At 34.6% G+C, this 23,540-nt stretch overlaps 1 protein-coding gene across 3 annotated transcripts in view; it reads right to left on the reverse strand.

Moving 5' to 3' along the window:
- The window catches only part of LOC128548918 (neurotrypsin-like), a 114,262-nt gene that overhangs the window by 76,644 nt on the left and 14,078 nt on the right, over positions 1-23,540 (reverse strand). For all 3 annotated transcript variants that reach the window (XM_053524608.1, XM_053524607.1, XM_053524609.1), the window contains exons 5-8: positions 22,578-22,726; positions 9,823-9,996; positions 8,955-9,266; positions 3,144-3,350 (exon numbers count right to left, since the gene is read on the reverse strand). In XM_053524608.1, the coding sequence (XP_053380583.1) occupies positions 3,144-3,350; positions 8,955-9,266; positions 9,823-9,996; positions 22,578-22,726 (842 nt within the window). The remainder of the gene's footprint in view (positions 1-3,143; positions 3,351-8,954; positions 9,267-9,822; positions 9,997-22,577; positions 22,727-23,540) is intronic.

Below are 23,540 nucleotides of genomic sequence, written 5' to 3' on the forward strand. Positions count from 1 at the left end.
TATACACGTTACTGATACACCAGCCTTTGTTAAGCTGATTACCGGACGCCTAAATAAGGATAATAGGCGATGATGCATCCTGTTAACGGACTTATAGAAACCGGCTGACGTCGTTGGTTTCACGGAAATTTCCCACATAAGAACATGAGTGACATCTGGTGTGTTGATATGATAGATGTAATACTTAAATCACAATGTAATGAATGCGGCATGTAACATCGATATGTATCACACCAAGATGCAATGCCTCAATAATGTTCCATAGTTTACATGTGAATCACTTTTAGTACCCATGGGTTGCGCAATGAAAAGCTTGTATCAAGCGCGAGAAAGTGTTCCCAGTGTCAGTTTCTATTTTTTCCAATCTCGTAGTATTCAAAGCATTGATAGTAAAAAGTGCTTTAAAAATAAATAAAAAAAACACATGCTTAAAATGTAACAAAACATGAACTATGACAATCGTGTAGTCTGTAAGATACGTCGAAAAACTCCCAAAAGCGAGTTTCACGAGATATGATATAATGAAAAATGGCACATTATTTTAATCATACAATTATGAAATGAATTGATGCTGATTGAAATGAATTGATGCTGTCTGGTCTTTATTAAAGCATCTAAAAGTTCATGTTTATGCTTAAAGTACGCCCTTTTAAACCTAGCAGCCCGATCTAAGCTCATTTGGTTTGAAATAACGTGATGTATTTTGATCAATAGATATAACATATAATCCTGCGAGGAAGAACATTGATGATCCTTGCTCAAAAGACGTACATTGTACTGAGACCAGTAATTCAATACGTGGACTCGCTTTACCATCTAGTTTCTTTTATATTTCTAACATAATGTAGGAGGTACATTTTATTCTGTAAACACAATGGGGGCAACTTCTTCCTCAGGTGCATAATTAGTTTAGAAAAAAATCTTTATCATCAATATCTTTTCTTTTACCACTGAATTTTAATATTTTGTAAATTATCATTTATATGGGCATGCTTTATATTTAACAACTAAAAAGATAAGTATGCAGTGATGTAATTATTTAATCGCCAGTATTATATATATTAGTCATTTTTTCTTCAAACCACTAATTGCATCTGTACATATAACTTTGTCTGCAGTATTATTTTTAGTATATTAGCATTTTAGTATATTGTTTTTCCTACATTTTAATATGTGTAAGTCTTTCATGAAACTATAGCCTGCAGGCTGTCATCTTGTCATGTTTTATGGACATCATTAACAAACACCACAATGAAAATAATGGATATTTCCCTTTCTGTGTTGTCCTAGATTTGATGTGGCGTCGACGGTTTTTATTTATGTACATAATAGTTTAATAATTTAATTTGCCAATGTGTATCATGTTTTGATAACACGTCATGTAATTGTTGCCACCAAAATCTAAAAGGGACACCTTTGTCGGCAAAAGATATGGAACTTATTCATCATTGTCATGGAATTAAGATACGAATAAGGAGTTAGTATAAGCTGTTTCATTTAAACACGGTGTATACCCATATCGGATCCCTCTCTGTGGAAAATGAGAAAACGGATCCCTTTCTGTTTGCGCACAGGACACTCTCTGTGCTAAGCAATGAACTCCAACGTCAGTCAGCTCGGAAAATCAAATTTTTTGTCCTACACACAATTTTTAGCATAAAACGTATGGCCCACGGAATGACGTAGTTACATGCCATTGCTTTTTTATCGTTGCATTTGTTTTATCAGTTCACACAAGTCCAAACGAACATGTAATGTAGCCGGAGGGTACTGGCTTGGATGAACATCGTTCGATGTTTATGAAACTTATATACGACTTTCCTCGAATATAGCAAATATCTCGTACCTTAGATGTGAAGCCGTTGATCCTATCTTATTTGTAAATACACAATATGTGGATATTTTCATCATATTTCCTTAAAAACGCTCTACTTTCGATTTCGTTAATGCACGGGATCCCTCTCAATCGGCTCAATTTTACCTCACAGGATTCCTCTTGATTCTCTACACACGGCACGGGAACCCTCTCGGACTCAATTATTTTCCTATCGGCACAGGTGCTCTCTAAAGGATTCGAACCACTTAAGAATGCAAAGTACATAAAAAAAACATGGCAGTCGAAACAATTATGTGTGTACAACATGCGAGATTCTAGATTCACATGAGAAGTGAAAAAAGAGAAGGTTTTAAGGAATGCGGATTTTGCAAGTATTTATAAGGCCTGTGACAGTGGCGCTTTGAGAGAGCATACGGCCACTCATATTGCAACATAAGCATACTCATGTGACATGTGTGACAAAGTTTATATCTAATTAATTAAGCATAAAAGTTTTATAGGCATGTAAACTCTAAGCACCGTTAAAACATGCAGACTGTTAGAAAAAAAATAACGTCTGTGTTTGATGAGAGTGTTATGTATTGCACGATTATATCATTACGATCCCATGGACGTGGAACTGAGTGTTAGATTTTCTTACTTTTGGTGTGTGTATTTCACAGTTCACGTTTATGCTCCGTGAAAATGTACTTAACAGAAGTAACTAGTCAGAGGGTCAACTCCTTTATTACTCTGAACAAACAGAAGCATCGATAGAAAGCATAAATTTCAAGAAAAAAAGAAACCAATACATGTCCATTGGAACGTTTTTTTCACAGACATTCCTTCCAACCAATAAATTTTTCATCCGGTTGTAGTGTGAGGGAGGAACAGTGTGCGGAGAAGTAAATTAAAATTTCACACAACATATTTAAACATATAGGTGTAGAACATTAAATATTCTGAAATATCACATAACCGCATTATTGTCATTTCTTAGAAGCCGTATCATATAGCAGGAGTGAAAACGAATAAAGTAACGAAGAACAGGAGAATGCTCACATAGTATATTTCAGTTATCAACAAATGCAGTTGATATATCCTCAGTTAAAACACAATAGACATTTCTTGAGTATCCAAGATGAAATCGACATTTCTTTAATAGCCAAGATACAACTGACCATTTGTATATGCCGCGTATTACCCAAGCTAATTTCCATTAAAATAAATTTTGTACTGATATGAAGGGATAATAGTACTAGAACGATTGTTTGTGTGATTGCGGAAAATTAAAATAAAATCAACATGTCACAATATGTAAACTTACTTTTCTCGCAATCTGGTGCATTTATAATTGTTCCCTTAACACATTCTCTTATCACCGGCTTGTCCATAGGTTGACCATCAGAGTAATACTCATATCCGTATTGACATGAAAGGTATACCTCTGTCCCACTCGGTATCTTCGTCCTAATCCTTTCACCTTTTTTATCCTTTACAACTGCATTGGACAGGTCATCTGGATCACAACGTTCTGTAGAAATTAATTAGAAAGATATTAGATTTCATATTACGTAGAAGCATACTGCTTATTATATAACTATACATTGCTTTGTCTAAAATGAGGATGCGTAATGTATTTCAATATTCACAAGAAAACTAGTAAACGAAGCCTTTGAAAACATAGACCAGAAATTGTTTTAAACGCATAATTTGATATTACAGTGCAATCTCACCTCATTTGTATAATGCGCCTTTTCACTATCGGCCTTAAATACACAGATATGGTACCAAGCTAAAATCAGTAACGGACAAACAAATCTAATTCTAATATGACTTTTTACAGCAGGACAAATGTCAAAATTAACCTCGTATTCTACTAAAATGATAGGTAATCTATTTATTGAGTAGTTACTTTTTTTGTAAAAATAGCAAAGAACAATTCCGGTGGACGAAACATAGACCTAGGTGAACTAAATGGCTACTAACAAGAAGGACATTTCGTCAAACGTTCACTAACGTAAACCTTCATACAGATACATTTAACGTTAAGCTGATATAGGAACACGTATCAAATAAGAATACAAAAATGTACAAAAATGTACATCAAATAAGAAATCAAACTGTACAGGCACATGGTATTATTACGCATCCAAAATCCTGCCCATATTCTATTAACTGATAAAATATAGGGACATATTTATTATTTCTTTATTAAAATATTGTTTGTCACAAGGTCATTTATTAATAATTTGTGCAATCTTAAATCTGTTTCTGCCAGTTCTATTTCTCGTAATTTACTTGTTGTTCCTCAGTTACTTACAATCGGGTGTATGCTGTTACCTATGAACGGTAAATGATATGTTGATATTGGTTAAATCTTATTTGATATTTCATTTGCAAAGAAATAAAAGATGTAAAAAAATACAAAAAACATTTGAAAAAAATGAAGTGTTAAGTTAAGGATCTGTACCTTTAGAATTAGATTCTAGAGATTTGGATCGGTACCACTAGACACTTTCATTTATATGTGTCCTCCGTAGTCCACGGTGCGCGTAGGGATTAGTTTGAGTAACATTAGAAAATTAAATAAAAAAGAATTGTAAAATTATACGAACGTATTGAAGTATGATTTAAATTCCATGAAATAATAATATGCTAGTGAGGATATCACTTGCGATGACTTTAGGCAATCTCCAGTCTTCAACGCTTGTAGCTGGATGTAAGTTTCATATTGCATATAGGGAGGGATTGGTCGGGCAAATAGCATATTAGGATTTCATGGAATTGAAATCATACTTTAAAACTTTCGTATAATTTTATAATTCCATTTCAATGCCCATTATGCTACTGATTAGTGCCACTTGAGACTTTAGAGCGCATCCAGCTACAACAAGTGCTATATTAAAGATTCTTCATTTGATACGTAAGTCAATTGATCTCCTCTCACTATATTTATTTTCATGCATACAGTAAACATTAAAGTAACAAAATATTCACAAACTGTCCTACATAAAAATGTCAAGAAGATACTTGCTATCGTATTTATTTGTTCACATTTACTTCTGATATCTATAACTTTGCAATAACTAACAGCTGTTCTTATGTAAAATGGCCTCAGCAAATGAGGTGTCAGTGGTAATTGGAATGTTGATTCTCTTCTCCAGCCACCTGACCTTATAATTGTCTCCAGTATTGGCAACCTGCATTTACTCGCCTGAGAAACTAAAGCAGAGCGAATGCTATGAAGTATAAAATTGATATGTCAATGTCTGCCTTTTGCATTATACCCTTAATCAATCTACATATTGTGTCTTTGGTAACTTTTTAAAAGGTCTGAAAAACTATGACACAACACAGCTATGCTCTCTGCGGGTTAGTAACCAAAATGAATACTTACATAGAACACCATACCTGAGCACGTGAAAAGAATGCTAGATGAGTTCAAATTGTAATACTTATTCAATGCCATGTTAAATGTCCGTAAGTATTGATTTGGCACTCCTGAATATTTTGTATATTTTCCGTAAATTAATTATCGGTGTCTGAAGTTAAATAGCGATATAAATACTATGTATATATATATCTTTATAATTTTCACAATGTCAGATGCGGTTAAAACGTTTGGCTTCCAATCGGTATATTTAAATAAACTCCTTCGTAAGACCATTCCCCATACCCCACCACCTCCACCTTCCCCAATTTCATCTGCGTTCTGGACATATAACCGTTATGAGAAATGATGGAAATGTTCAATAAAACATATTTGAAAGTATATTAGATAAAAGACAAAGTACTTGTTACCAGCCTTTCCAGAAAACGAAAACTACAAGAGAAAACAGTCAAAATTTGTGAAATATGTTACGTAGATATCGTAAGAATTAAAGTAACATCGATAACAACATAACACTGAAATAAAAAAAAAAATAGTCTAAGGTGATTTTGAACTGGTGGTAACGTGCGTAGCAGTCAGACAGCTACCACTACGCCACCGTCCCATTGGTTAATTTATATTGGTTATTTTAGGATACAAATATTTCGTAAAATAACAACAAAAAAAACACGAAATATTGACGAAGATTAATGAATGCCTGGTCAATACTTACGGACAATAGATAAAACCTTCGTCAAGAAGCATTTATAAATGTATATTTATGTCTTTCAAAAACTGTAAATTTTGATCTTTGAATTACCATCGTAATATTTTCATCTACAATATTCTTGAGATACATTCATGTCTCAGCACTAAACAATGAGGAGCAGAACAAGAAGCAGATATTAATATATTATACGAGGGATGTTCGAAATGAATTGCTTATTTCTATCTGGAGACTTCAAATTTCAAGTTAGCCCAAAAGGGCTCATTTCATGCCCTCGAAGTACTCCCCGTGGCTAGAAATGCAAAGTTTCAGCCGATGAATCCACTTCTTGAAGGCGTTACGGTACGCTGATTTGGGCACAGTAATAAGGTACTGATGAATGGCAGATCCAAGTGCCTGTCGGGACTGGTATTTCCGCCCAGCAAGGAATGATTTCAATTTCGGAAACAAAAAGAAATCACATGAGGCAAGGTCTGGGGAATACGGGGGGTGAGGCAAAACAGTTACTTTTTCTTTCTTCAAAAACGCCGTAACTATTGCGGAGGTATGAGCGGGGGCATTGTCATGTAGAAGACGGACATGTTTAAAACCAGTGGCAGGGAGTCGTTTCTGATAATGCTTTTTCAGTTTCTTCAGTACTACGTCTTTGTAGTACTTTCCGGTGATGCTTTTGCCCTTTTTCACCGGCACTTTTATTGCGACTCCTTCACCAGAGAAGAAGATTGCATACAAAACCTTCTTTGCACTCAAAGAACGTTTGGCAATTATTGGACGTTTGCTGTGTTTAGTGGCCCAGATCTTATTGCTAACCTTTCTGACGGGCTCAAAATAATGGACCCAGGTTTCATCACCTGTGACGACATTGGCAAACTGCTTTTTGCCATACTTTGGAAACATTTGAAGCAGCTTTTTGGCCACTTTAACCCGTTGCCTCTTTTGCTCATCAGTCAACAGATGTGGCACCCATCTAGCAGAAATCTTTCTGACTTTCAAATGCTTCTTCAAAATAAGGTGAACCGTTGATAGTGATATGCCTACCTTTCGTGCAATATCACGAAGTGTAAATTTGGCATCTCCTTCAATGCTTTCCTTTATTATGGAAACGATTTCTTTACGAGATGCAGATTTTGGCCTACCTGATTTCGGTGCATTTTTGATGGACTCTACACCAGACTCAAATTTCTTTTTCCACCGCCGAACTGTGTCATAAGACACACAAGAAGGTCCATAAGCAGTAGAAAGTTCAGTCATCAGCTGCTTCAAAGAACAACCAAGTTTTGAGCGAGCTTTAATGTAAGCCCTTATTTCATCTTTCTTGTCGACGCTTCTACCAACCATTTTTACTACAGTGGTCAATGATTGCGTGTATTCAAATGGCAAATTTTATGTCTTACACTTAGTCTAACAGGTACATTTATACACCGTTGTGTAGGTATTGAATAACCCTATACAGGTAGGTATTGGTTTTTATCGTGTCCCACGTGGATATCGAGCTAGAGGACAATAAGCAATTCATATCGAACACTCCTCGTAATTATTATTGTTATATGATGATGATTATGATGATGATGATGATGATGAAGACGACAACGACGATGACGAAATCGTAAATGCAGAGCCCGAAACTAAGTTTATCACGAAAAAATATTTTATAAACACGAAACTAAAGATTATAAAGATAAAAAAGAACAATGAAACAAATTTGAGGACTTTTCATTCAGTTCAATAACTTCATGTGAATGTGAACTTCCTTATGTGAAATATTGAAGGTAGGGAGAGTGGTAGCATAGACAATACTTATGCTTTGTTTGTTTGTTTTTTCTGTAAAATCAAAGAAAGAAAACACTTCCAACGAATAATCGGCTAACAAAAAAGCTACGCGCTCTCGGTGTCACGATTCGTATGATTCGCACGAGCGCGGATATTTTCAATTCATGAACACCTAGTAACTTAGTAACAGACAGTTTTCATTTTCCTGCAAGATTTCTTTTCATTATTAATAATATTTCAAAGCCGTAACTATGCACAAACATTTATTTGAATATCGTTTAAAACTATCTTATCTAAGTGCTTACCGGGCCCTGAATGTTTGAGTAAATATCCAATCCTAATCTAAACTAAGTTCACTATCTCTAAGACCAGTTAAATGCATAGATTGTATTCCTAGTCCAGAAAGAAGATATACCAGCATTACAGTTTTAACGGTTAAATGTTTGAAGTCACTATCTAACTGGATTTGTTCTATATACCATAACACATTATTTACATCCCCGGTAACATTATATCTTTGGAGTGCCGGTCTTAATAAAATACTCCCCTCATAAAATGCTTATCCACTAATTATTCAAGTTCACATGTACGAAAGAAAGACCTTAAGACTGATCTAGCTGTGTTAATGGAACTGTAACTCAGTCCTTTGTTGCAAATTGATGCTAGAAATTCCAGAATATCATTTATTTTTGGCGAATAGGTACCTAATAATAGTAGTATATTATGAGGTTATAGGCGTAGTTTGACCTCCAAATAATGGATATTTCCCTTTTTGTGCTGTCCTAGATTTGATGCGGTTTACGCGGTTTTTTATTTATGTATATAATAGTTTAATAGTTTAATTTGCAATGTTTTGATAACACGTCATGTACTTGTTGCCACCAAAAATCTAAAAGGGACACACACCTTTGTCGGCAAAAGATATGGAATTTATTTATCATTGTCATGGAATTAAGATACGAATAAGGAGTTCGTATAAATTGTTTCATTTAAAGGCATTATTGAATTTTATTACAGCTTTCGAAAACACTTTCCGTATATCAAAGGAAAACACAAAAATGATAATATAGAAATGATAAAGTTTAAATCCAACTGCGTGACTGTAAGGGACAATGAGACATTGACTGGTCGCATCAACCTTTAACTTCAACGACTAAGTGACAAAAGCTGAGCTTCGTAAATTTTATGTAACACTTCTTACAAAGACCAGTATTTGTACAGTAAATATGAATTCTTATCGATCTCTAACTACTTACTGTTTCACTTACCTACTAAATCATGACGTGATATCTGTTCTTTTATCCAGCTTACATATACAGCAACATTTGTGTATACTCCGAGAGCATCAGGCCGGCCACAACCGTCACCCCAGGATGTTATTCCAGTAACGGTGTTTGTCTCATTTATATCACAGACAAAAGGTCCACCCGAATCCCCATGGCATGTATCAGTACCAATTATGACGTCACCGGCGCAGAACACTTTTTGTAAATCAATATTATAGTGTTTATAAAATTCTTCACACTTCCTTTCATCTACAATTGGAACTTCAACGGACATCAATACATTTGAAGTTGTTCCTGTAAATATCAAATGAAATTATGGAACAAAATCTAATGGAGGAAAAGTCGCATCTATTGTTATTAAATTTTTTCTAGTTTACGCTTTATAAAGAAAAACTGGCATAATATCTGTAAAATCTGTAAAACACCCCTACAGAGGCATAACATTTACATTAACATTATATTAATTGGCTGCATTCTTTTAACTACACATATATATTTGAATTCATGTCACCTTGTATATTCTATTGTATGATTTTGATGTAAAGAATTTAATATATGTGTAAGCTTTCCTCGAAACATAATTATTGAACGAAAGAAAAACTCAGAATGTGACACAAAGATTTTCAATGAATTATTCAAGTATTGGAGTAAAATACATCTGGTTATTTCAAAGTGAAAAATATCTTATATATTTCACTTGTGAATACCTGGTTTTACATTTTTGCCTTTGAAAATATTACATCTGGTCCTCACTCGGTGAAAGATATTTCGATATTACACTGATGCAAACATAGATAAACATACGTTTCAGAAGAAAATAGCTATATTCTTGACATGTCAATATAATTACCATTTTCAGCACGCCTTCCCCAACCAGAAATTTCACATTTCATTTCATAATAAAGTCGATCATTCTCTCCCGGTAGGCATGCTGGCTGCACGTAATCATTAAAAACTGCACCATCACCAGACTTCGACCTAATTTTGAGTAATGCTACGTCATGTTTTGGAGGGTATTCTCTGTCTGTTTATTTATAAAACAATTACAAATGTTATCATGTTTTTCAGTCCTGTTTTATTACCACAATATTTACGATACATTGTGTTCCTTGTCTATCGATTTAAAGCAGCGTCTTTTTATTAAGATATACTATATTGATTAACTATATCATTTCCTATAGTTAGTTAAATAACAACTGTCTTCGCACGTTTGGAAAGAAACGTATTTATAAGCTTATGTGTCTTAACTTTATCATTTTATAAACTCTTATTGTGCAAATACAGAAATTAATGACATATTTAGAGCATTTTCGGTGTGAAATTTAGGACCTTTAGCTCTGTTTCATGTCTGATAGATTTTAGTGATAAAATATACGGAAGAAATCGGACACCTCGCGATAATCGAAATAAGTAAGGTGTGAACTGTTTAAGTTGGCTTCTATTTAAACGAAAGACATACAATGAAAACAGTTCAGAAACAATTAAAGAGACGAAAAGTAAATGGATGTTCAAGAAAAAATATATCGCAGCCGGTGATTTCTTGTTGTATAAATTATTGTTTGGAGTTCAGATGCGAAGGAAAGATACTCATCTGAAAGACAAACGGCTGCGATACATTATTTTGACTCTAACACGAGCTTCACAAAATAAAAGATGTTCTTTAAATCAATTAAAATCAAAAAGTTGCCTGCTTCTGTGCCGTACTTATTTAAGCGCCGCATTATATATGCGCATGCCACTTCTCTATATATAGATAAACATCCAATTACCGAGCAACATTATATTTTGATATTTTTTTACAAATCTATTTCAATTGGTGAGTCTTAAATCTGAAAGAAACTGAAAGAAGACATCGATATTTGAACATATTAAATAATGTGAGCGCAACCAATCATAAACGAGAACAACGCCACTGAGCACTATGTCATTCGGTGTAAAATTTACAAACGTGAACTAAATCGCACTTTTTTAAGGCAGTCCTAACTAAAGTTAGCACTTTGCATGGTTTATAGTCTTTATTCTTGTAATGTCCGTTGCGTATGTTTTCTTGTTTGTTTAGAGCGGTTTTCCTTCATCCTCACTCCCCATATCCCCCTTCCTTTCCCTTGAATTCTCGCTCCTTTTGCATCCCCCCCCCCCCCCCCCCCCCCCCCTACCACCACCCCGCCACCTCCCAACCTTTACTTTTGGTTAGTTTTCTTGGCAACCAATATTTTGGCTGCCGGAATACAAAGGCGGTACACAATTGTTTTTCCTACTTATAGGGGTGTGTTTGTGTGCTTGTGAGTCTAATGCGGTGCCCTACTGTATTTTTGAATCTGAATTGTCTGTTTTTCTATGTAACTTAGTTGGGTGTGGTTGTGTGCTTATCTTTAGTACATGAATGTCTGCGCTATAGTGGTTTACGTCGTAACTTTTGATTATATATTCATCTTTGTCCTACTTTCCCCTTCAACCTTCTTCCACCCTCCCCGACCCCTTCCTCCCCTCTATCTATATTTGGCATAACTTTATATGTACTTGTTAGTTTTTTAAAGGAACCCGTCTGTATTATTTTTCAATTAAAGCTTCTTTTTTGTTGTGGGCCTACTTTGCAAATGCGTGGCTCTGAAGGTTGTGTTTTTGGTGCTCTATGCTTACGAAAAATCTACCCTTACCTGTTATCTTTCATATTTACATTAAATGTGCTGGATGTAATACAAATGTTCCAGTTAAAATTTGACAGCTGGCAATTGATTTTGACATTTTTAAGTCGGTGTTGCTTGGATGTGTTTCATTTTTTATTTTTATGTCAGTTTCATTCAATGGACACAGAGGCAGGGACTGCGAAGTCAACTTCTGTTTATCATCTGACATAATTTGACAGGCAGGCTGTTGCTAAGTTTTCTCGTCAGACCCACTGTGCGACAGTATACCACTGATCCTTTTCATATGGCCTTATGCATTATGCTAGACTTTGAACATTTCTGTGGCCAGTGACAGACATTATAATATCAGTGCTAGACATACCAGCTGAATGGAGATTTGAAGTTATAGTGACGCGTGTACAGTGACCTGTGTATCTGTGGCTAAGAATGGCTTCAGCGGAAACTCTTTGCATAAATTCGAAAAGCTTATTAATGCCAATAGGAACTTTTGAATACCAGACTTTGCTGTCCGATAGCACTTTTAACAATGGCCTTTGGAAGAAACTTTCATTCTCTGGATTCAACTTTGACAACTAAATTTTAAAACTTTATATTCATTTTTTGTTTCATACATTCTTGGTTGTTTGTTCTTCTCTCTATTGCCCAGGTCATGGTGATTCTTATCACATTCAGTGGCATTTTTACATTCCCCGGCCCACTAGAATCTGTACAAACTTCAAAGGATTGTTTCTTTAGACCGTGTTGTCCTTCCCTTCCGTGCCGTCCAAACTGACTCATTAGAGAGTTTGAGATTTAAACCTTCGCCTTCCCCTTCAACGTCTCCTATATATATTTGGGGTAACACGTCACCGATATGCGTGTATTAAATTTATATCAGAAGTTGCTACTAAAGTTTTCCATGTAATATCAAGTAAGCCTAAGATTTTTCTTTATTACTATGTGAAATAAAAACCTTTGTTTTAGGATTTCTGCTTATTAAGTTTTTCAATTATTCATACGTATAATTAGACAATTTGGAAATTTGATGCGAAACACTATCAATAAGTATTAAAATAATGATGTTTTGTATAGCTAATAATTTTAACTAAGTACGTTGAATTGAACCTGGAAATATGACGTTTCCGACTGATTTTGAGAAGCTTTGAGATTTTGTTCAAACTTTAACTTCTACGGCATAAGTGTGTCCCCAGGCGGTATCGATTATACTAGATAGGCCTTTTTGTCGTACGAAGTGAAGTTTTGAACGTCCGAAGATGTGATATCTCGAAAGTCAAAACTACTGTCTTTTTTCATCCACTCTGTCCGCATACTCGACATCAAAGACTGGAATCTGGATGAAGGCGCATGGCAGGACAGTCATTTTTAATTTGAAAAATAAATAATTAAGCGCGATTATCAGTCTTGGTGGAACATTTTATTTTCATTTCCAGATAAAAACAATCCTTTTCTGTCTGACACTTTGTACGACAGTTGTGTTTTAATTATAAATATAAAACGGTACTTGTAAGACGGAAAATTCTTCCGAAGAATCAGACAATTTCAGATCTATGATATCATGATGCGAGAATGTTCCTGTTAGCCGTATGGCATAACTCCATTCTTTACATGCACGGACCCAGAGCCTGTCAGAAGGGCATTGAATCTTACATTTTACAAAGAAAATCGGTCTTGAAACTCACTGTGACCCTTCTCCTAACCCCCGCCATCTCCCTGAATTGGATGAATGGGTGACCACCTCTTTAAAGTTGGTGTTCCCCTAACCGAAATACCTGGATCTACACATGCTTTACTTATAAAATAATATATTCAAACAAAAACATGTATATATCCACATGTTATTTTGTGCGACAATGTCCGTCTCCACCTAACATTTCGACTGTTTCGCTAGACACATGGTGACTAGGCACGATTATATTGTGCTGTCTGAGAGTTTGGCATTAAACAGATCATGCAGAGTGTCATGATGCCAAAACGTATGATATCAGGAGAGTATCTTGTATTTGTTTCAATTCGCTTGTTAAATGTTTATAATTTGTGTATATTGGCTCGTGTTATCAACATATCTTTAAAAAGGTTAAATTTTCATAGGTCCATTGTTTATGAGTGTCTTCAAATAAAACGCGTCTTTTAAGGAATTCGATCATTCAATGCGACGTACAAAGTACCAATTCGAAGTGAAAAAATACTTTTAAGAAAAACTATGAAATACTAGTCAACAGCATGATGAATCTGTTTTTTATATTTTATGGTCATGCCTTTTGTGTTTGCTTTATCGCATACATTTAACTTAATGTCAAAATATTTCAACAAATGCATTTGTAATTGTTGGTGCTCCATGTTTTTGTTTGAAAAAAAATGTTAATTGCATCATCTTTCAAGAAGACCATTAACAATAAAATACGTTGATATAATTATCATTTTTATTTCCTTATGTATGATTTACAATCGTACATTGTATACTGACACCATTTTATATAAAATATAAATGTTTGTAGCAACACCAACGAGTTTTTACATTGTTCATAGTGTTTCGCTTTTTTATCGTAATCGCACTAATATCCATGCGATAATTATATTAATTGAAATATCTTTATTTAATTATCATTTTTAAGCTCAAAATATTCAAGCATACCATTACCGTTTTAAACTGTTCATATCAAAATGCACGAAAAAATTGATCATAATTACAGTTAAATTGAAAGGGTGGCTTAAATGAAGTAAGCTTCATTCTAAAGTTTGAAAGCTCAAGGAATTTTAATCGGACTTCAACTTCATACAACTTCCCCTTCAACGTCTCTCATATATATTTGGGGTAACACGTCACCGATATGCGTGTATTTTATTTATATCAGACGTTGCTCCTGAAGTTTCCCATGTAATATCAAGTAAGCCTAAAACTTCTCTTTATTATTAAGTGAAGTAAAAAGCTTTGTTTCAGGATTTCTGCTTATTAAGTTATTCGATTATCCATATGTATGATTAGACTAAATTTGATGCGAAACACTATCAATAAGTATTAGAATAATGACGTTTTTATGGCTAATAGTTTCAACTAATACATTGAACTTAACCTGGAAGTATTAAGTGATCAACTGATTTTGAAAAGCATTGAGATTTTGTTCAAACTTTAACTTCTACGGCATAATTGTGTCCCCAGGCGGTATCGATTATACTAGATAGGCCTTTTTGTCGTATGAAGTGAAGTTTTGAACGTCCGAAGATGTGATATATTACGAAAATCAAAACTTCTGTCTTTTTTCATCTACTCTGTCCACATACTCGGCACAAAAGACTGAAATCTGGATGGATGCACATTGCAGGACAGTCATTTTACTTGAAAAATAAATAATTACGCGCGATTATCATTTGGTAGGACATTTAATTTTCACTTCCAGATACATAAAACAATCAGTTCCGTTCCGTTTTAATCATAAATATAAAATGGTACTAGTAAGACGGAAAATTCTTCTGAAGTATCAGACGATTTCAGATCTATAATATCATGATGCGAGAAGTTTCCTGTTAGCCGTATGGGATAACTACATTCTTCACATGCACGGACCCACAGCCTAGTTGAGGGGCATTGTGGGTCAATCCGTCCTTTGATTCTTGCATTTTACATGAAAATCGGTGTTACCCGAAATGAGTAACCCCCTTCATAAAGTTGGTCTACACCTAACCGAAATTCCTGGATGTGCAAATGCTTTACTTATAATATAGTATATTCAGACAAATACATGTACATACCCACATGCTATTTTGTGCGACAATTTCCGCCTCCACCTAACATTTCTTGACTATTTCGCTAGACACATGTAACTTGGCACGATTATAGTGTGCTGTCTGAGAGTTTGGCACTATACAGAGTCATGCAGAGTGTCATGATGCCAAAACGTATAATATCACGAGAGTATTTTACATTTGTTAAATTCGCTTGTTAAATGTATTCATAACTTGTGCATATTGGCTCATGTTATCTACATATCTTTTAAAGTTTAAATTTTCATCTGATAGATTGTTTATGAGTGTCTACAAGTAAAACGCGTCTTTTAAGAAATTTGATGTATAAATACCAATTCAAAAGGAAAAACCGTTAAGAAAACTATGAAATACTAGTCAACAGCATGACGGATGAATCTGTCATTTATATCTTATGGTCATGCCTTCTGTGTTGGCTTTATCGCATATATTTAACTTAATTTCAAAATATTTCCATAAATGCATTTGTAATAGTCGATGTATTATGTTTTTGTTTGAAAAATATTAAGTGTATCATCTTTCAAGAACAAAATCAACAATAAAATACGTTAATATATTCATCATTTTTATTTCCTCTCATGTATGAAAATTTTACAACCGTACATTATATACTGGCATCACTTTATATAAAATCTAAATGTTTCGAGCAACACCAACGAGTTTTTTTACATTGTTCACAGTGTTTTGTTTTTATCGTAATCGCACTAAATTCCATGTGATAATTATATTGATTGAAATGTTTTTATTTTGTTTTCATTTTATTAAAGCCCTTGTAAAAGCCCTGCCCTGTCGGACAATGGAAAAGTAAAATCCCGGGGGTAAGTCCAAGCTATAAAAAGTTAAAACCCGGGGTAGGTCCCTGTGGTTAGCCCATCGCACTTTAAAAAGCCACAGCTTTGTCCCGGTTCTGCGTTGGGAAATTGGAAAGTAAAATGTTCAAGCATTACAATACCGTTATATATCGTTGATACCAAAATGCACGAAAAAAAGCCGATCATAATTACGGATACATTGAAAGGATGGATTGAATGAAGTAAGATTCATTCTAAATATTGAAATCTCAAGGAATTTTAATCGAACTTCAACTTCATACGTTAACCTCGTAAGAGACGTTGAAAGGTTGAAATCTCAAACTCTCTATTGGGTACCATAATTAAGCATCCATGTGACAAAATGAAAAACAAATCTATATTGCTACACTTGAAAGTACTTGAAATTTTGCTTTAAAGTTAAAGAAACTGTTACACATGATACATTTGTTTAGTTACTGTCTGTAATACTGATTTTATGAAAGTTTTCATTCAATGTCTCCACTTTTCATTTAACTTCATCATTTCTATACCGTGCCACAGAAAAGATAAAGCACCACTTAAAAAGTCGTGTACCTTCTAACAGCCTTAAGTTTGTTCTTATTTTGTGGTAACCTCTTTTGTCTTGTCTTCGATTTCTTTGATATCTTTGATTTCTTGCCTTGTAACCTTCTTGAATCTATTTTTAATGACAGATTCTTTTGGCATTACTGTGTATATTTGCTGTACTAGGTCTGGCAAAGCAAGTGTTGTGAACTAAGTAGCCTCCAGTGAGATAACCGGTACAGTAATTCCAGGGCATTCTGACTGTACTACGCTAAACCTACAGCCTCATTTTTTTCTGCTAGAAGGTCGTCCACATACAGCACAAAACTCTCCTCAAACAACATATCAGTTAGAAGCTAATTCTCATAAAAACTCATTTATCTCCTTATAGGTTGAACTATTCTTGTCAAATATAATGTTGATTGTATAATAAATTTATTAACATGACCATCATATTGAGTACTTATCAGACTCGAATTAATTCTGCTGCCAAGGAGCTCAACGATCGCTCCGATCTTGATTTCAACCATTATTTACTATGTTCACAAACGACCGGAAGTGAAAAAATACTACAATACGTACTACGATGCGTTTTCTCGACATCACGTGATTTTCATTCATAAAATGCCGGTAAATGCGTAGGTTAAATTACTGTTACAGCCGGTAATAAGACGTAATAGCGGTGATTTGTTATACAATAACTCACTAGTCTCGGCCTTCAAAATCGGGTCGTGTTAGAATACTTTCTGATTTTATGTAAGATGTAAGCGTGTGAAATTAGTTTATCATTCCTTTACTGGTTAAAACCATTTCGGTGACTAAAGGATTGCGCTTTTCCATCAGTCCATCCGTCATTCCGTCTGTCCGTACTTAGGTGGCTATATGAACAATAGGTAACTGTACTTTTTCTTTGAGGTCATTCAATCCGTATGCCTTTACATGGCCATTTGTCTTTAACGTGGCTTAAAGAACAACAGAGAGAACAAAAGAGTATCCATATAAATGCCTATATGTAGGAACGTCCGTCCGTCCGTCTGCAATTATATTCATAGTGGGATTTTAATATAACTTTGCACAAATGTTTTCCATGAATGGACTCTGGACTTCTAGCTTAAAAGTCACGGTTACACTTGGTGCAAAGGTCAACAAGGCTTTGTTTCCTGTCCGGTCTATAACTCTGCCATCCATGAAGGGATGTTAATATTACTGGGCAGAAATGTAATCAAATATAAGACAATATGTCATGCACAACTTTCAGACTCATAGCTCAAAAGTTAAGGTCACACTGTGCAGTCAAAGGTTAAAATGGCATGAACAGGATCTGTTTTGTGTCCGGTCCAGAACTCTGTTATCCATCATGGGATTACAGTTTTACTTGGAATAAATATTCCCTATAATCAGTCGACGTGTCAAGTGAAATATCCAGGACCCTAGCTTAAAGCTCAAGGCTACACTTGGAGATCAAATGTCAATAGGATTTTTCCTATCTGGTCCTATCTGGTCACTTAATTTGTCAGGCAAAAACAGGATTTAAATATTAGTCGGCAAAAATATTCTCCTCGAAGACACAACGCGTCATGCGCAAAAACTGGACACTGAGCTGAAAGGTCAAGGTCACACTTGGAAGTCAAATTCTTGCACACCGGACTGGCGTTTCCGGTGATTTTACCCATGCCGGCAAAACACATCTGGCACCCCTCATACCAGATGACTCTCGTGCTGTTAATGACAAGGTACCTTGCTATTTTCTCTCCGTTCCTTATAGTATATTTCTCGATTCAAAATACGTTAGTTTACCGCAAGAACATAACGTTACGCTACAAACGATAAAACTAAAGTGGAACTTTGTTATTGTGCGTAACGCAAAACATCATGACGTCAGTTCTGCTTACTGACGTTAATTTCCCGCGCTCTACTATAAGAAAGAGTACTACAAAGAAAGTATTTCTACCTGTTATTTGTAAAATACGGTATGCCAGAAAAATAATCTGCCAGAATAAAATGCTAACATGTTTACGATATGCAAGAAAAAATATCAGTCATATGTTTACGAATCGGATGGAAATATCCATCCCTCGGCCACCTGCGCATGGGCGGTAATTCGGCAAGCCTCATTACCGCGCAATGCGCAGGTGCCCTCAGGACGGATATTTCTATCCGATTCGTAAACACATGACTGATATTATTAAGCCAACATTGCTTTTCGCCTGTCCAGTCTGTAACTCGAGAATCCTTAAAGAAATTTTACTATTACTTAGCACAAATGTACCCCATGATAATACAATTGCCATTTAAAACTCCAAGCTCCCTACCTTAAAGGTCAAGGTCACACTTGGGGGTCAAATCTCGATAGACTTTCTTCCTGTATAATTAATAATTCGGTCATCTATTATAGGATTACAATATTACTTGCAATTATCGTTCCCCATAATCAGTCAACGTGTTCTGCGCAACACCCAGAACCTTAGCTTAATGGTAAAGGACACAGTTGGAGATTAAAGGTCAATAGGGTTTTTTCATGTTCGGTCCAAAACTTTGCCATGCAAAACAAGATTTGAATATCAGTTGGCAGAAATATTCCCCTGGATGAGGTAACATGTCATGCGCAATACCTGGACTCTTACCTGAACGGTCAATGTCACACTTGCTAACATAGGCCTTTTCCCCGTCCAGTTTATAACTCAACAATCCTTGAAGGACCTAATTTCTTTGCACAAATATATACGATGATAAGGCAATGTGTCGTGCGCAACATCATGACCTCTAACTCAAAGGATAATGTCACACTTGGAAGTCAAAATTTGTTTTCGTTTTCCTGTGTTATTAATACCCCTGTCATCGATGAAGGGACTTTGATATTACTTAGCATAAAATGTTTTCCTTAATGAGACAATGTGACTTACGCAATTCCTTGTCTCTAAATCAAAGGTCACTGTCAGAGGTCAAAGATTTCTTTTCTTTTCCGGTCCATAACTGTGTCATCAATTAAGGGATTTTAATGTTACTTGAAAACAATGTTCCACATAATGAGTCAATGTGCCGTATGCAATACCCAGACCCCTATTGCAAAAGTCAAGGTCAAATCTGAAGGTCAAATGTCAACATTGATCTTTTCCTCTCCAGTCTGCAAAACATTTGTATGTAAGCTCATGTGTCATATTTCCAATGAAAAATGTTGTTATATGTTCTTCAGAACTACTTCCAATTAATATGATGATTTCTTACATTTTTCATCTTATTTTCCAAAAACTTTCATATAAGATGTTATCAAAGATGTAATTAATTACTTTTTATATTTTCAGATGTTACGAAACAATCAAAAACTGTTGATAGTTGTATATGTAGTTTTAAATCCAATTGTTATGTTATAAAATAGTGTACATTCGTTACGACTTAAGAGCGTAACAGAAATTAAAGAGAAAAGAGTTTTATGACGACAAAACCAAGTGCCTGAGGCGGGATTCGAATATTTGCAGTTGTTAGAGATTGTTTTTAACGTGAGGCTTTATGTAAGCGACCATACAATATTGTTTAAACATCATTGACAGATATCAGATTATTATGTTATACTGCGGTAGGGAAAATTTAGTGCCTTCCAGTAGGGGACTTTGTTTTGCATGGCAAAACTTCATTTACTTGTTTATACTTGAGGAAAGATATAACACAACCAAGCAACAGCAGCGTCTGTTTTAGAGATGAATATATAAATAATGAGTATTTTACAACTTGTTCTGTCAAAAAAAAGCAAAAAACACAATATTTTCATTTGGAAATGAACTATATATACATTTACTTTTTGTAACTCATGATTTTATAGCTTCTTGTGCCCTATCCCTCCTCCTTCCTAGAGTGATCAGACGGCGTAGGATTATACTGACGTTTTGCACCTGGAGTTATGTTTGGGATTACCCTCTGTCAGACAAAGTTAAAGCCTTTGATTTAGCCTTGCAAGTTTGTGGCACAAGGTTCTCAAAGAGGACTTAACCCCAAGTAATACAACCTTATAGAAATATCATTCAGCATGTAAAGTTGTGCACCTGGGGTTTGGTTTAGGTCTTTACTCAACGAGATCTGACTTAGCAAACATATATAACCCTAAACGTTTGTTTCTCATGCATCTCAAGAAGTCATTGACCTAGAGTCATCAAACCTTACAGGAATATTATTCAGCTTGTGAAGTTGTTCGCTTAGGATTTTCTAGGATTTCACGCAGCCAGCCTAAGGTTATGACCCTCTAATTAGTCAAAATATGCATAAAGGGCCTAAAGATTTGTGTCACATCTCTCTAAAAAAGTATTTGACTTAGAATCATAACCATTAAAAGGTTGCTATATAGTATATGAATTTGTAAACTTGGTGTACTGTTAGGGATTCTACTCAGCCAAACCAGAGTTTTGACACTAGACTAAGTAAAACTATGCATATTTGTCAAGTATTTGATCTCTTACACTCCTCCAGATGCTGAATATTGCGTTTCTTGATTATAATTTGTAGTATCCACAGCCAAACTCCATCGCTCTAACACTCTCACCCAATCCAATATGTTATAAAAGTTAGGTACTTAACCATGCATTGTCAATGACCTTACAACGACGTTGGACACTAGTGACCTCTGCACATGCACCCAGATGTCTGTTGTACTCTCAGTATTTATGTGTATTCCAGTTTTCACTTTAGTTAAAAATTTTAGATAAGAAAATTAGATGCAAAGTACGTAAAATCACAAGATAAATTCCAAATTCAAATTTTTCTGAAGACATAGTTACCACACCAAACCTATCAAAATAAATTGCAAACGAGGTGTTGAAAGATTACGGTTAAAATGTGTTATTATTTATTGAACTTAACTAAATGCGTTATAGTATAAATATATAAAAATACCATGTATTTCCTTAGTAAAGAATGAAAATTAGTTCTTTCATCTGTAAAAGGAACATGTTAGTTAGCTGAACGTAAAGTTGAATATGACACGTCCTGACGATTTTCATAACAACTGGCAGAAGGGTAAGATATTCAACAAGCAAACTTTTGTTAATATTCCTCATTGTATTCTGTGATAAAAAAACAACTATGGATGTGCGTTTTAAAGAGTGCAAAGGTGAAATAAGATAAAAAAAAATCCCAGATATTAGTTAAGAAAAGATCGTGTGAAATTTATAATATATGTAATTATGAATATCATTTAATGTGATATTCTATATACTAAAGTAAACATTTAAAGACTCTCAAGAAATAGATCCAACAATATTTATTCTAGTTTACTCAACTAATAACAGGTAACAAAATTAGATTTTTTTTCTAATTTAATCTTACTGCGGTATTTGCTATATAAGTACATGTTAAGTTGCGAAAACATGACTTTCAAACTCAAATAATATATCCTTGTCCGTTGTAAAAATGGAAACCGTTAGAAAAGAAAAGTGGATTGTAACAATTCATAGCAGCTTTTAGACTGGCATGTAAGTCGTAACCTGGCATGTAAGTCTGGTTAGAAAAAGCATACTAATTGTGCATCTACCTCAAAGTAAGAAAACCTGTTTTCATTTAGCATTTCAGCAAAATGTGAGAAATATTATTACATGAGTTTGTCTTGACAGATAATTCATGATTTATTCCAGTTCTTGGTTCTCATATTTGAATCCCAGTTGTTCTGTTTTTTTCTTTCTTTTAGATATGCCTATCCTGTCCATATCTTATACACGGACATGGTGATCTACCTTAACGATCGCTGAAGTTGATACATTGATAGAAAGTATTGTATATATTTGTTAAATTTCAAAAACATTCTTTTCATAGAAAATAGTTCTAGGTATTGTCCTTAAACTAGATTTAAATAAACATACCACTATACTGCCAATGTTTGACCAAATATTCAATTTGAAATATTTGCTCATATTCATCATGTTCCGTCCAGTCGTGGTCCCCAATATATACTCTAACGTCTTCATAGTTCATTTTTGCATCTCTGCCATCTTTTTGTCTTGACAGATCACTAAAAATAAAATGTTAAGGACATCCATTTTTCTTTCAATTATAATAATGACATACGATACTGGGTTGATTTTTAAGATGGTGTCATAGAAACAGGGTATCTATGCTCAGTTATACACTTTACGTTAGCATATCAAATTGACCATCACTATTTTATCGTTTTAAATATTCCCACATATTTATCCTTGATCACAATTAACAACAATTTTGAAAAGTCGCTTTTCATCTTTTATTATCGGCGAATACCTCATGTTATAGATTAGTTCCTGTTCTGTACTTTTAAGAAAGCAAATTTGTTGCAGTACTATAGAATCTGGTAAATCAGCGCATATTCGAATATAAGCGCATATAATCGCCTGCGCTTTTGGTGCGTGGCACTCCCTGTTTGATATTTTTCTTTGTTTTTTTTACCGATATTCCGTGTGGGATAATAAGCGCATGTCATGCCCTCACCATAATTTTGCAGCAAAAAGACGTAAATTACGGTAATATACTGTGATAATTGTTTATCATAAATACAGGTGACAATTAAATGTTCTTACCAGTTGAATAGCCGACGAGTGTTAAAAGATTTTAAGTCAATTGTCTGATAAAACGATAACTATTTACGATAATCGTGCTTTTTCACTGCGCACGTCTGTGACCATGTTTTACTTTCGTTTTCTCAACCAAGGTAAGCATTGTCAATTATTCTAATATGACAAAAATAGGGGCACACTGCTTGTCTATAAGTGCATATCAAATATAAGCGCATAGTTTTGGCTTAAGTATAAGCGCATATCAAAAATAGGCGCATAAAAGTGTCACTAAAATTA

This window comes from Mercenaria mercenaria, chromosome 15 (genome assembly GCF_021730395.1).
Source record: "Mercenaria mercenaria strain notata chromosome 15, MADL_Memer_1, whole genome shotgun sequence".
In the NCBI taxonomy this organism is placed as follows: domain Eukaryota; kingdom Metazoa; phylum Mollusca; class Bivalvia; order Venerida; family Veneridae; genus Mercenaria; species Mercenaria mercenaria.